Source organism: Heteronotia binoei, chromosome 1 (assembly GCF_032191835.1).
Source record: "Heteronotia binoei isolate CCM8104 ecotype False Entrance Well chromosome 1, APGP_CSIRO_Hbin_v1, whole genome shotgun sequence".
NCBI classification, from domain to species: domain Eukaryota; kingdom Metazoa; phylum Chordata; class Lepidosauria; order Squamata; family Gekkonidae; genus Heteronotia; species Heteronotia binoei.
The window spans coordinates 144,488,206-144,503,434 of record NC_083223.1 but is presented as its reverse complement, the minus strand read 5'-3'; the positions used below and the strand labels follow the sequence as shown (position 1 = coordinate 144,503,434).

The 15,229-nt window shown below is 35.6% G+C and overlaps 1 protein-coding gene across 9 annotated transcripts in view; it reads right to left on the bottom strand.

Annotated features, from left to right (window-relative positions):
* Positions 1 to 6,407: 6,407 nt before the first annotated feature.
* The window catches only part of QKI (QKI, KH domain containing RNA binding), a 231,118-nt gene continuing 222,296 nt past the window's right edge, over positions 6,408 to 15,229 (bottom strand). For 5 of the 9 annotated variants that reach the window (XM_060241968.1, XM_060241987.1, XM_060241998.1 and 2 more), the window contains 2 exons: positions 13,937 to 14,011; positions 6,408 to 9,530 (listed from right to left, as the gene is read on the bottom strand). In XM_060241968.1, coding sequence (XP_060097951.1) covers positions 9,514 to 9,530; positions 13,937 to 14,011 — 92 coding nt within the window. In that variant the 3' untranslated portion in view covers positions 6,408 to 9,513. Of the gene's footprint in view, positions 9,531 to 10,053; positions 14,774 to 15,229 lie in introns of those variants that run through there. The other 4 variants (XM_060242017.1, XM_060242039.1, XM_060242031.1 and 1 more) reach the window with 2 other exon arrangements.

Here is a 15,229-nt window from a genome sequence, read left to right as displayed (position 1 = left end):
TCATCACCCCCCTCCAAAATATTTTTTCTAGGGCCCATTGTATTTCTTCCTACAATGGGGTTTACTGCTAGTCATATATAAGAACGTAAGAATTTCCCTGCTGGATCAGACTAGCAATTCATCTAGTCCAGTATCCTGTCTCACACAATGACCAACCAGTTCCTCTGGACCACCAACAACAGGGAATAAATGCTGGGACCTTACCCTCATGTTGTCTCTTGGCACTGGGATTCAGAGGCTGACTACTTCTGAATGTGGAAGTTCCCCTCAATCACTATGGTTAGTAGCCACTGATAGACCCATCCAACTATCTAATCCAGGGATGTCAAATGTGTGGCCCAAGGGCTGCACTCAGCCTCGGAGGGTTATCAGACCTGCTAGCAGCAGACTGTTGTCTGCTTCCTTCCCCCTCTCTATTGCTTCCTTCTGCATCGTGGCTTGCTTTGCCAAGCTTGCTGAATCGCACAGGAGCTACAAAGCAAGGCCTCTATCTTCTCCATTGCCTAAGGCTCATCCCTTGGAAAATGGCAGGGAGGAAGAGCTTGCCTTGCCAGGATCTCTCAATTGCACAGCAGAGCTACTGAGCCAAACCTCTCTTCCTTCTATTGGCAGAGCCTCCTCCCCTTCGTCACCCTGGGGATGAAGGGAAAGAGAGCTTCATTTCCCCAGTTCCCTCAATACAAAACACCTTTAAGGTCAACAAAGGTTTATTCAAGGAATGAGCTTTTGCCTTGTTACAAAGTGTGTGTTGTTGGATCGTTATGCCAGTGCTCTCCTAGGTGTAACTGGGTTTGCCTCCTCTTTTTCACTGAATTCATGTTCTCATGATCCAGTCTTTCTCAGTAGGAAAGCAATGCAAACTATAGATAAAGAATACCAACAAGCCAGTGAGGTGTGTGTCCAGACTAAGTTCACCCAGTATATTTCCTTTGCAGACTAGGGATTTTTAAACTTAAGACTTCCCAGGTAGTAGGCTGATACTGACCAATATACACGGCTATCTCTCTGTTCTTGCATTTTCTCATAGGAGTTATAGTTATTTCTCTGGGGAAGACTATAGTTTTGTAGACAAACACATAGCCCTCAGTCTGTGTCATGGTGCCTTCACATGTTCTTGACCAACACTTTAAGCAACTTATGTACAAAAGCTTGCAGTGGCTATCCATTTCATGTTTTCCCCTGGGTCTTAGACTCAAAGCATTGACCATGACATTTCTGAAATGAATGTCAATAAATCAAAAGTAGGTTTGCAACTTACAGATACACACCTGAACAGCATACTCAAGACTGCTACAGCACATTGTCTCCAGATTTTGATGCAGTAATTCAGAGCAAGAGGTGTTGCTTGTCAAGAGAGTGTTAATATTGCAAGATCGCTCATCTTTTAAGCATGTTTAAGGTTTTTTTAAATAAATAAATAAATCGTGCTTGTCTGTGTCCTTTATAAAGTGTATATCTTCGCTACCTGGCATTACATTTTATGACAGATGGCCCAGCCTGACAAGGTCTCATTTATGTGAGATCCAGCCCTCATAACAAATGAGTTTGACACTTCTGATCTAATCTCCCTTTAAAATTGTTGATTCCTGCGGCCATCAATACTTCCTCTGGCTGCGAATTCCACATTTTAATCACTTGCTGTGTAAAGTAACATTTCTTTTTTATTTGCATTCTGGCCAAGACATGATGTCTAACTAAGCAAGTAAAAATCTCCAACTTTTCAACTTCTCTTTTACAACTGCACCCAGATAACAAAGGTGCTGCAGTCTGATATAGTTCACACTGCAGTGGAGATGATAGCCTATTATTTTGATGGTGACTACTACTGTCCAACCAACAAAATCAAGGTAAATGTAAGCAAACTGACCAAAATAAGGACTAACATTGCCTATTGGACAGGGTTGGTGCCAGGGTTTCTAGCCTGCATCTATGGCAGCGAGGGCAAGAGTGGTGGAAGCACAGACGCAGGAAGGCTGAGCAGCGTTGATGGGATGGCACGTGCACTTGGAGGAACTTGGAGCCTGGCTCTGAGCACCTCGAAGTGTACTCTGTGCTGTGCCACTCCTGATGCTCTTTCCCTGCAGGGAGGCAGTGAGGTGGTGGCAAGGGCAAATGCAGCAGGAGTGGGGAAGGGGCACCGTGAGGGGGCACCACCAGCCACCCCTGAGGCCAGGTTGTGCCCTAGGTGGCAGTTTATCTGGCCTACTGAGATGCACTGGCCCTGCTATTGGATTACAAACCCTGATTATTAGCATAAGGAGGAAGACTGATGCACAACTGAGCATATTGCAGAAAATGAATTGCCATCTGCTTTTTTGCCCCAGGTTTGCACACTTTAGGTGGGTGATGGAAGAGTTTGTAGATCTTGCAAGAAATTCTGCCTTTGAAGTGTTACTTGTATCTTTACTGTTAAAAGATCTAGACATTCCAGATTAGACACCAAGGCAGATTTTGGTATTCTTTAGGACATTTAAAACAGCACACACATTATTGATGGCAGCAATACTCATGTATTCCCCAGAATGTACAGTATATAATGGAATTGTTCAGGAGGACCATTTTATAAAGGGGATAGGTTGTGGTTTATTATGCTGTTTATTGCATTATCTTGTTCTTACTGAATTGTTTTCTGCTTTGTCCTGCTTTTGATGAATTTTTAAACTTTTGTTTATCTGCCGTTTTAGTGAGAAAGGGCAATTATGAATAAAGCAAACAGAGAAACCTCTTTGTTTCTCTGATAGACTTTGTGTAAGTCAGTAAGTGTGCACCTTTTTAAACAGCTACATGACACAAAGTGCCAACTGGACCCTCAGAAAAAAAATACCCACAATTACTAGTAAGTATAAATATACTGGCCAGAATGTCAGTATTAATGGCCCAATTAAACTATGTAGAAATCTAGAGCCAGATAAATAGTTTCTTTGAACACATGGAGAGGCAAAGTAGATTTTTTTATATAAAACAGGAATTTCAGGACAGAGACTTTAATTAATGCCAAATGTTAAGCATTCCTGAACAAAGCATCACAAAGGAGAACTGTATTTAATTCTCACACAATAACCATGAAAACTTAAGGATTTGTTATGTTTTACTGCAAACTTCCAGCTCTCTTGTTCATTTAGAGGAATACCTATACATTAATTCAGTGATAATATGCACACACACTTCTGTTCTAATTCTGACAGGCCATTCAATGGACTCTACTATGACAAGCAATAGGGATCAGGCAGCAATCTGGAATCTTTTCCAAAGCTAAAAACATTGATGACTGTAACAGAGTGCAAAAGATAGATTCTTTATTCTGCTATACAGATACAGAATAAACTTTCAAAATATAAAACTAATGGCAGCCCTGCCAGCTGTCAATTGGCTTTTGAGGATAAAGCACATGTAACTTTTTCCAGTTTTTATTGCACATCATGTACAGGTGTAATTTTTTATTTACATGTGTTTGGGCAATGTCCATTTTCCCTAGTACATGCTGTGTTGCACAAAATAAAAACTTTAAATTATTTAAACATACTGTCGCAATACAACTTAAAGGATATTTATATATTTAAAAAATCCTTCTGTAATTAGTTCCCCGGATGCTAATGATTTGTCTAGGGAGTGGTTTCTCCTGTTTCATTTACTTGTTTTAAAAAGACATAAAATGGTTGGCAAAACGTGACTACTACAAGAAAGCAATCTGTAGCTTCTCCAATACCCACTTTCAAGGCAGAAGTATTACACCTGCAGCTAGTGAGCAAGTAGTGTCAAAAGAACCAGAGCACCATTCTTTTGTTAACCAGTTTGATTCAACATTGATCACCACATAAAATATTTAACTGGCAATTGTGTTCACTATATATATATATTTATTCTACAGCAGAAGTTAGGAATCCCAAGTACAATAAATACATAATTTGTAGTCAAGGAATGTTTTAAAACAATGGCTCTATCTTTATTCTGTGCAATAGGCTGTTTCAGAAACCTCTGTCAAAATATACAAACATACTGTCCCCAATTAGTATTTACTATAGAAATTATTTAAAGACCTAATGTCCTGAAAAAGTTCAGGTTTTTAATATTGGAAGTTTAATACGTAAACCAAACCTCTAGCTTGCTATGCAAATTCCACTTTAATAGCAAAAGTCATAATTGATCTTTATATATGATTAACTATTATAAGTACAGGCGTGATCCAAAGCGCATTTAATTGGAAGACCCACAAGCTTGTGGGGCATACCCTTGAGTAAATATACTACGAATTATCACTTTATCTAGGTATTTCTGTATTAATAGATTAATGTAGTTTTTCAGTAGTATAACCAACTTGTATTACAATCTTTAAAATTAGAAGTATTCTTCAATTTACATTTTACATGGAGTTTTACCATTGTGTATTTACATATGAACAATATTCTTATATCTTACTAAAATATATTTTTAATGCATAAAAATCCAGCTACAAATCCTTCCCATGTTTCCCCCCCCAAAAAACCCCACATAGCTATCAATAATTTTTAGTCAAATGCAGGAATGCCCTGGTGCAATGGTGATAAAAATAATGTTGCTAAAGTCCTCAGAGAGAGATTAATCACCGTACCACCAAAATAAATTTTATTATTTTTCTTGTGAGATTATGGCAGGAAAGCAAACTGCACTTGGGAGCTCATACTGCACACAGGTTCTAACAGCAGTTCTCCTCACTTGGGGGGTGACCAGCTACAACACTGCTCCGTGAAATATAACATGGAGAAAATAATGCCTGTGTTCCCATATGTAAATGGAAATACACATAGCAGATTTTGCATATTACCCTGTATAGGGAATGCAAGCGGCATCAACAACATAAAAATGGCCATTCCTCATTGTCCATATTCTAAAAAAATTAATCAATGCTAGTTGCTGTTACATATAAATGTATACACATCCTTGACTTTAGATCTCATAAAATGTTAATATCCTCTAAACCCTTAAAGCATATTGATTATAATTTTATAGCTACAATACTGAAGTGGATCATTAAGCTTCACTGTATATACTTGTTTACATTTTATCCTGCCTATGAGAACAGTTTAGTACAGTGTGCATTTTTTTTGCAGATAATCACAAATACTGAGTGTTCTCTAGAGAAATTTAAGCACTGACCCTCTGGATTTAAATCATTTGGATTTTTTATTGTGTCAGTCAATCATACTTATTGAAGAACACCTGAGTACTTTTCAGATGCATCATCCCATTTCTACCTAACAATACATGACAGATTTTACATGTGTTGTGACATGTATTATGAAGCATACAGCTGAACATGGCACTGGCATTTTAAAAATGCTAAGGAAGAACTGATTTACTCATGTGCCAGCCACCTAATTTTTTCTCCTTCTAAATGGCTAAGCTCCAACCTACTTTTAAAGGCCCTTTTCATTCTAAGATAGCTAAATGTATATTGAATGAAAGAGGACAAACTGATTTCAAGCACAGAAATATTTGAATTTGGAATTGCATGACATAAGCCACTCTTTTCTAATGAAGTCTCCGGGAAAGTTTAAATTATTACTGTTTACATACCTGTACTCATTCTGCTACCATCATCCAAAAGAACAAATGCCTCAGATAATTTTCATAGTAGTAGGCATTCTAAGAAATGGTTATACTTCAACATGTTGTGTGTACTTTTTGCAGCTAGCATGTTTTGGATATTTATATTACCCTGAGCTAAGTGGTGTTCAGACACTACAGTAGATTTACAAATAAGTGTGCTGACCTAAAGATACTTGAGCTTTGTTCAAATTGCTTATGAGCAGTTGAAGTGAAATCAGTAAAATGACCTAAGAATTACATAGTCTGAAAACTGCAGCTTAAATGCCTGCAGGATCACAACTGAAATAATTTTTAGAGTTACAAAATAAAGAGACAAATTCTCTCAGATTTATCAGGATAAAATATTTCCTACTTTAGATATATTCAAAACAGCGTATAATATAGCAGAGTTGTTTTTGAATGCTGAATTATACTTTTAAATCATAAAATGTCCAGGCACATTTAACTTTCATGTGGCCTCAGAATGGCTCAACAAAGAATCAAACTGGTTTCTCTGGGCAGAAAGTAACTATCTACCATATCTTTACCCTTATGCTGTGAGCTGACAGTGATTATTTCAGAGAAGGAAAGTGTGGAATTAGTAATGCAGATGCTAAAAGGCAGGTGGCAAGACTTTAGAAGAATGTTTTTAATAATGCTACTTTGTTCCCAAATCTACTGGCACTGACCACCCCCCCCCCCCAAAGTAAGAGGCCAGAATAACCAAAGCCAATTTAATAGTAGTGTGCAGAATGTCAGCCAAACAAACAACATAAAACAAGTCACGTTGTGTTATCGTGGTCACGTTCTTCAGGGTTAGTCCAATAACTCAAGACTTTACATTCTTCTGTCTTTTCTTGTTTATTTTAATTAAACATGTAATGGTTAATAAACTGACATAGTCCAGAGTTAGTAGGTTGGTATTATAACATTTATTAAAATAATGCTATGGGTTAATAGAAACAGCAAAGAACCAAAGAATTAAAATGCAAGCTATGTAAAAACCCAACTAAAACCCAAATATGTCTAATGTATTCAATCCAGTAGCTAACTAAAAGCCCAAGAAAGACAACACTCCCAATATAATAAAGTACTGCAAAACAATTGGCAATTTTCAGTTATCAAAATTGTGGGTTTTGCATTTTTGTATCCTTTTCTCAGTCAGGAAAAAAATTCTTCTGAATGTTATATAACATACATATAAAACAAGATAGAAAAATACATTATAAACTTGTAACAATGGCTGTAAATACATTATCTTACATGTTTCTCATAGGCAATAGGTTGGTTATGGTACATACATAGCATCAAACTAAGATAAAGAATAGACAAATACATGTCATCTGTACGGTTACATACAAGCGACACTCCCATATACCCACTCTAAAAAAATTACATAATACTGTCAGAAAAAAGTCTTAAACTACATATTTTAATAAAAGAAAAATTCAATAAGTGATAATACTGAGAACCAAGGCATTCAGAGATTTCAAAATTCATGCTTTAAGTTGATCAAAAATGTTGTCAACTAAGTCTTCAAACTTTTTCCAGAACAAACATTACTATTACAAGTCACACTTCTCCCAAGAAGAGACCTTTGATCAGCATCTAAAAATGTCCAGGTTTATCATAGTTGAGATGAAACTGGATCAAATACTGGTAACGTGTTTTTTTAAGCAATTCTCTCTTCAAAATGTTTGAGTGTCGCAAGTTTATTCAACCAAACAAAAATCAAAATGGCACAGCATATACTGAAAGTCAAACCAAAACAACCCTATGTGTAACAGGAAGACAAAGCCAGTGGCAGAATAAAAGAAAAGCTAGCTGAGTACAAAAGGATGAATGTTTATTGCATAGTAAATAAACTGATACTTGTTTCCAGGTGAGACACAATGTTAGACAAAGTCACCATGCAGGTGCTTAAAAAAATAAGCCCTCATACCTAACTTACTGTTGACCTTTGATTTGGAAGCTGTGAGCATTTTTAGGAGGATAAGAAGTTGATACACTATGGAGGGGGAAGTTATTGCCTGATATTTGCCAAATATGATTAAGCCATTAGCACAATACTATTCACTCATTATTTTTATGATTCACTTTTGTGCGTAAAGTGTTTCACAATAGCCCAGTTCTACGTATTTATCCTGATACTAGAAGTATGACTGGACTTTCAAGATAGTTAATTGATACTTTTTATCTGTTCAATAAAGCACAACCAGCAGTTAACATTCATCAAGTAGGAGTTTGATGAGAATTACATACTGTGCACACTATTTGGCATTGTAGAGCAAACACCTAAAAACTTAAAACATGTTTCAAAGATAGATGGCCAGTATGAATGTTTAATTTAATCACTGACAAAATTATTCTGTAGCAAGTTTAAGTTCTGCTGTACTTTTCCACATCTATTTCAAATAGAATCAGTACAACTGAGTCCAAAGGGGTGGGGGAGGAATAACACTTGCTACTGTATAAATACTGTCATTTAATGCATTGATTTATAATGAGACTGAGTCTTAGAACCCTTTGGTTTAAGGCTGAACAAGTACTATAAAAATATACTGTCTACAATTGAAGAGGGAACATGTTACAAAAATATTGCAGCTGGCTGTTGGTGGTACAATTCTATTTCACAGTATATATCCTGGCAAAGTTACATCATGTTATGGCAAAAATCAGGTAATTTAAACGGTCAACTTATTTATCTTTCTTCACAGCTTCTTTTCACATACTGGGCGACTGAGTGGCATGCATTTACTTGCTGTCTGAGGGAGGAGCTGATTATACAAGACATCTGACTAAATGACCATGAAGAAAATAAGGCACTTTCTTTTCTTTATACTTATTCCAATACTTAAAAAATAAAAAAGAAAGACAAAAAGGCTCTTTTGGTCTTTTGTTTCTCGACAACCACCAGAAAAAATCATTTAATGAAATAAAGGGTTTCTTTGTTCTTTTTCTTTTTTATAACACTTGAAAGTATAAAATGCTACATTTCCAAAAATATATTTTTTTCTGCACCAGCACCCTTGTATAGTAAAAGTATCTACTTTTTCAATTTGTTTCAATGCACTACACTTTATCTACAATTTCATTACATGTATACAGCAAATAGGCAAGCATGGCTTTTACATCCTTAATGAATTTTCTCTATACAGGGAGGTTTAAAAAAATATTTGAACAGTTTGCCCAGTAATGTGACACATAATGCATGTACCTTGTACTCGTGTAATCTTTTAAGGAAGGTGTATAGTAAAAGGAACTTTATCTCAGGTTTAGCTTAAATAGTGTTGCTGTTTGTTTATGCATTGATGTGGTTCAAAAATTCAGTAACCTATCTTTCATGGCACTTTTTTTTCCTTAAAAACACCCAATTTGGCAGGTAATATAAAAAAGGCTGCATCTTCTGCCCTTTGAGGGCATTGGTAGTGACTACACTGCATGTCAAATTTTGAATACTTTTAGGAATCCCTTCACCAATGACATCCCTGACCAAAGGTTCATGCATGATGCATCATCACACAGTACATTCAAAGAGAGCTTTGACTTCTTTATGAGAAGAAAAAGATTCCTAGAAGTCTCACAGTAACCGCCTCTGTCATCAGGGAGTTAAGGGACATCTGCCTCTATCTCTTAAGTGAGGCCCTTCTTACCATTCATTTGGGGTGGGACACTAAAGGATGATCAGTGCGGAGGGATGAATTGGACCTTATTGCTTTACTACTATTCAGTGCAGGTTCTAGAACCACTTTCACCCAAACAGGGAAAAAAAGTTGAGTTGGAGGACAAGTTCTTTGTCTTTTGTTAGATGGTAAGACGAACGGACAAGTGCCTCAGCTCGCTGCACTGAAGACAGGCAAGCAAAGGCGATTACCAGTTAACTGATCAGCAGGCAGGCATGGTCAGGTCATCATTGGGTGAAGAGTTCAGAGGTCAGAAGGTCATAGGTTAGTTGCCGGTGGCGGCTGGGTGGTTAGAAACAAAACAAAACAAAAAGAAAGAAAGATAGAGAAGAGATTAGTTTCAGCTAGTGACGGCTTAATGACAACATGAAAACTAATCACAACTAATAAAAACAAGCATGTTTAATTCTGACATACTGCTTGACACCATCTACAGAATGCAATAAAAATCATGACAGCACAGTATCATGATTTGAACATGTGAAGGAGGAGCCCACTCCCACAAAACTGGTTAACAAGAAAAAATAGAAATAAAATATAACAACTAATGGTTAGTAGCAGTCGATGAAAGAAAACAAACAAAAACCCAATGAACAGTTTCTGTAACTTGATAAAAGAATTTAAAACAGTCAGTGTACCAATCAGTATCTGACTGCTATTAAGCATTAGTATTCTCCCATCTGCAAGCATCAAAGCAACTAGTAATGATGAATGTGATTATTAATAACTGGTTATTAAAAGAAATGAATCTAAGGATTTGTCATAAACAATTTGGTTCCACATAAACTATGGGCCAAACAAGGGATTTTTGTTCAATAAATTTTATTGCTTTTCAATTATTCTATTTACAAACAACATTGAATTTCTTGGCTTCATGATACAAAGCAATACTAAACTGTAGTCTAGAAGTGTAGGCATCATCATGGGAACCAGGAAAAGGTCAAACCAGGAAAAGGCCAAATAGCGTTTTCCTGCTGAAAATGCTATTTTACATATATAGGACACTAAGAAAATGCACTTGCATGTAAACACTGTAAAAGTCCTGCCATTTTAAATTCTATACTTAAAATGCTCTAGTTACATCAAAAATATAGGAAATCTAATTGATACTAATAAGGCATTTAAAAACTACAAACAGCTCTTTATTTTCAAGCTAATACTCTGCAAATACAATAAAATCTGACATTTCATATACATTCCTGCTTTATATTTTTATATTTTAAAAGAAGCCACCTGTAAATACTATTTTCTTTTCCAAAACACACAAAAATTACAGTAAAACATAAAAAAAAGTTCTCAAGTGGAAAGTTATCATTCTCAGTGTTCTTGAGCTGTTCCTTCTTTAATGACTCTCACATTCTCCTTCAACAACTTGGTCCACTTTACAGTAGTACATATTTTAAGACTCATTCAACAGCTTAATCATCTCTAGTAAATTCTGAGGTTTGATAAGAGTATTTGTACTGTTGCCATTGACTAAAGCAGAGGAGATGAAAGTGAGAAAGGTATTCAGTGCAAAGTCAGATTTGTGCCATTTCATAAAATCAGTAGGCGCAATGTTCACAGATAGCACACTTTTTAATGACCTACATCATGGGTAGGATTTACTTTCACATGGTAAATTGTTTCTCTGTGGCCTATCATTTAGGCTACAGTTCATGAACACTAAACATTATTGCTGTATCTTAAATGAGACCTTCTGTTCCCTGATTTTTTTTGAAAAAAAATCTGAAAAGTGGGATTTAAGTTAAAAAGTTGTAAAAAATAAAAATAAAATAAAAATAAATATTTAATGTGGCACAATCTTGCCACCTTAAAATGTATACTAGATATTCGGAATCTTAAAGCATTCTTGGTACTTACTACAATTTTGATTTTAAAAAGGTATTACAATTTTATATATAAATTATGTGACAATTGGCTTCAGAAAAAAAAACATTCAGTTACAGTCTTAGCATTGCCATTCATGTGGTATATATAATCAATGCAAGCTATCTTAAGATACCAGTACACCTGTGATACATCCTCTGCCAAGTCCCTGACCTTCTACAGTACACACAGGTTTGTTAACTGTGCAACACCATTTACAGTTTATTACAATTAAATCAGTCAGTTTCTCAGTTACATGAATCAGATTCAGTTTTGTATTATTTATATAGCAGTGCCTTAACCTTAGCAGAAATTTAGTAAGTACTGCTGAATTCTTCAATTCTAATCCGAGAGAATGAATACTGACATACTGGAGGCTCTTGCTTTAAACAGAATGCTTACATGTAAGCCAACATTAAGAATAAAAGCTTGCTTAATGAGAAAACATAATAGCTTTACAATTTTTTTTAAAAAAAATTACCGCAGACACAAATCAATCTGCTTATAGCTTTTCCTCATGAAAAGAAAACATTTCGGTTTACTGACATATTTTAACTAATACCAGTAATGGACAAATCAAAGCACAAATTTACACATTTAATGGGAAGAATGTTTTAGGTAAAATTTTTTAGAAGAACGTTTAAGATAAAATTACTTCTGGCTTTTCTGTAGGCCAGAAGTTCAATAAATTCTGAACTAGGTATCAAGAGAGATGCTTAAGAATCTTAAAGAGATTAGAGTAGACATACTACTCTAATTTACTGCAGTAGTTTACTGCTCAACTTTATGAAATCTGAAATTATCTACTATGTTCACTAATGGTACATACTACTAACTCACATAGCACCACTAAAGAAAACCTGTCATCGGTTATACTAAAGGAGTTATGAGTCATCATTCATAAGGCACTTGAGAACATCTCTTTAGAAAAAATAACTCCAAATGTTACATGTATTTAAGACAATTATAAATAAAACCACAAAACCTGCTGCTACAAATTATTTGAAGAAAAAAATCTGACCAAAGAAGTCTGCAAAATGTTCACTGATGCGTGAATCACAATGATCAAAGAGCAGGTGATAGCATAGCCTCTTTTTAAAAAATTAACACACAGTTGCCAATTCTTTCAGGTACAAAAGCCAAGCAAGAAGATTAAGAAAAGAACCATCACTATGTTCTGACATATATGATTGGGGCAATGATGGTGGCAAGAGACTGTGACTCCATTCTTCAACAGGCACATCTACACCAAACCCAGCAACCTTGAACAGTATAACATTTGGATAGGGTATATTGTATGCATTGCCAGTATATATCAGCCCAATTCCTTCCTCAAAAATCCAGGAGTCAACCAAACAATTTGGGCCTACATGCATTCTATTTTGCATCTGTAAACCCTATTCAAATGTTGTATTCACAGATAAGAAACCAGCAATGCCTATGGATCCCTTGTCTTTATATGGAGAAGATATTTGGCGGGGGGGGGATTGTCAGAACCAGGATTGTGATTAAACATAAGGGAAGTAGAAGTAGTAGTTTTTCAGGGAAACTATATTTGGGAACATAGTGTATCATTTCTGAAATGCTCCAGAATGTGCCTTTTTCGCGTATATCTGTGGTATGGAATGTTTATAACGTGTTCCTTTGTTGTGAACTCCCTAAACTAGCTAAAATGTACAGAATAAAATCCTGGGCAGCATATAGCATTCTAATAAGTTATGATAAAACATTAATTGCCTGAATTCACTTTACTGAAACACATACCTAAAGAAAGAAACCCTGTTCTCTGTAACTACTTAGCACCTTCATTCTGGCTGGTGTTTCAGAACTCTGTACCACAAATTAATCCCCACAACACCCCTGTGAGGTAGGGAAGGAGCATTCATATGGAAACAAACAGTATAGTGACCTGCCAAATACGCAAACCAAATTAGAACCACCACTAAGATAAATGCTCCTGAGCAAACATGAACAATTGCACAACCTCCAGTAGTCTACTCTATGTCAATAAACCGAATGCTCACTTTTCACAAGATTAAATTTGTTCATGGGTCCCACAGTTGAATACTGTACATTTTATCTGATGAAAAGGAGAAGATGAAGATTTATTTTCCATTAACGAAGTCAACCAGGGCCCCAAAACAGTTGTCCTAGCTAACAAAAGCATCAAAATTGCAATAAGTTCAGGAAATGCATTTTAGCAGCAAATATTGAGACTGAAAATTCATTTTGGAGAGGAAAAGTTAAAGAAAGCATCTTTACTAACAAACACTAACCAACTTTTGATATGTAATTTTCACAGTTCTTTGCTGAATTTACAGAAGAATCTTGTTCTCACATAGTGGATCAAATTATAGTACAGTGGCACAAACCATTTATCAGCAAAGAGGAAACTAAATCTTCAGCTTTCTCCTGAAACACATAGAAAGCATTTACTTCTATCTCATTAAGCGCCCATTCATTCATTTTATTTTGCAACACCAATCTGCTATAATAGAGAGTCACATAGGAGAATCAACTATTAATGCAACACTAAAGTCTTGAGTCCTGCTTGAATTAAAAAACATAAATAGTGCTTAAAAAGGGAACAAGTTATAGCATTTTAAACTGAATACAATGACATTTATATATTTCATATAGATGGTAAGGTACAGTAGTTTACAAGATTCTTTCAGATGTTTAAAATTATTACCATTTCAATTGATATAAAACATCCATAGAATGGTCAAAACAGTATTTGGTTAACCAGCTGTGGTGTTGCAAATTTCATGTACACTCAAGGCATTTCTTATAAGCAAGAACTGCAGAACTAAACTAACCTCGGTCTGCGGTCACAATCCTTTGGTAAGGATGGACACGCATATCGTGCCTTCGAACTTTAGTAGCCACCGCACCTAGTTAAATTGCAATTACCAAGACAGTTAGAAAACATTTGCAAAAACATTAACAGCAGGCTTATCAAAATGGTTTTAAATTGATCACTTTCTAAAATTCATTTTAAGAAAGCAACTAGTTAAGGCACAGTAGTTTCAAATTCTTAATATATGGAGCATACTTTGCAAATTAATATTGCATTTTTAAGCATTTGGGCCTTAACCTGCATTATCCATTCATTTACAAACTCAAGATTACAGTATTTCATGAAATCTATTAGACCCAAGCATATTTGAGCTTTACTAGTCACATATTCACTGAAGTGCCTTCCTTGTAAGCAGGACTATTTTTAAATAATGCCATTTTTAATACTGATGATTCTTTGCTAATCTTAGAACAACTTCCAGTTTTTTTACCATTTTTTTAAAAAAAGTTTTAAAGCAATTCCTCAAGCCTACAGACTGTGGTTTAAAAACTAAGTCAATAACTGTGAACTGCAATGAATTAGGTGATTAGTAAAGCAAATAGTACAGAATACATAGCAGTCAGTACACTACCATACACTCATAAATCACAGCTAGTTTATCATATATAGTACAGGCTACACCAAATTAATAGCATTTTTAATTCTATGTGCAAAAAAAGTGCAAGTAAGTCACTGACTGCTAGGCTACAATTTTTCAAGGCTGCTGAAAACTAATTATTTGTTAAAATCAGCTCTGATGAGAGAGTTCAGTTAAGACCGTTCTTGAATTCTTAGCCTTTCGTTGGGAAAGCCATACCTAAAGATAAAAGGAAGGGAATTGAAGATTAGTCAACTAAGATTTGATGCTAATGTAAATCTTCCAGTTACATCACATACTTTTCATAGTCATCCTTCTGAGAAATGTAATTACCCTAATATTTTACCATAACATTTGGTAAAATCATGTAACAATCAAGCCAACATGACTGACTTCTAATATTATGCCTTCAGCTCTATGGTATTTTAAATTTCTATAGCAGCATAGTCTGTTAGCATCATTTATACAGTTTTAATACAGCAGCTCTTCATGTACCGGGCAGCTCTAGCTTACATGTGTTGTTCTTCCAGGTACAAAAGGCTTCCCATTCACTTCAACTGTCCGGATCAGTGTTACACAATCACTACCATTGTGAACATGGCCCTGACGCTGCCATTACAACCAAAAAAGGAAAGCTTGTGCTGCTCAGCAGGAGCACTGTATGCTTGGTAGCCT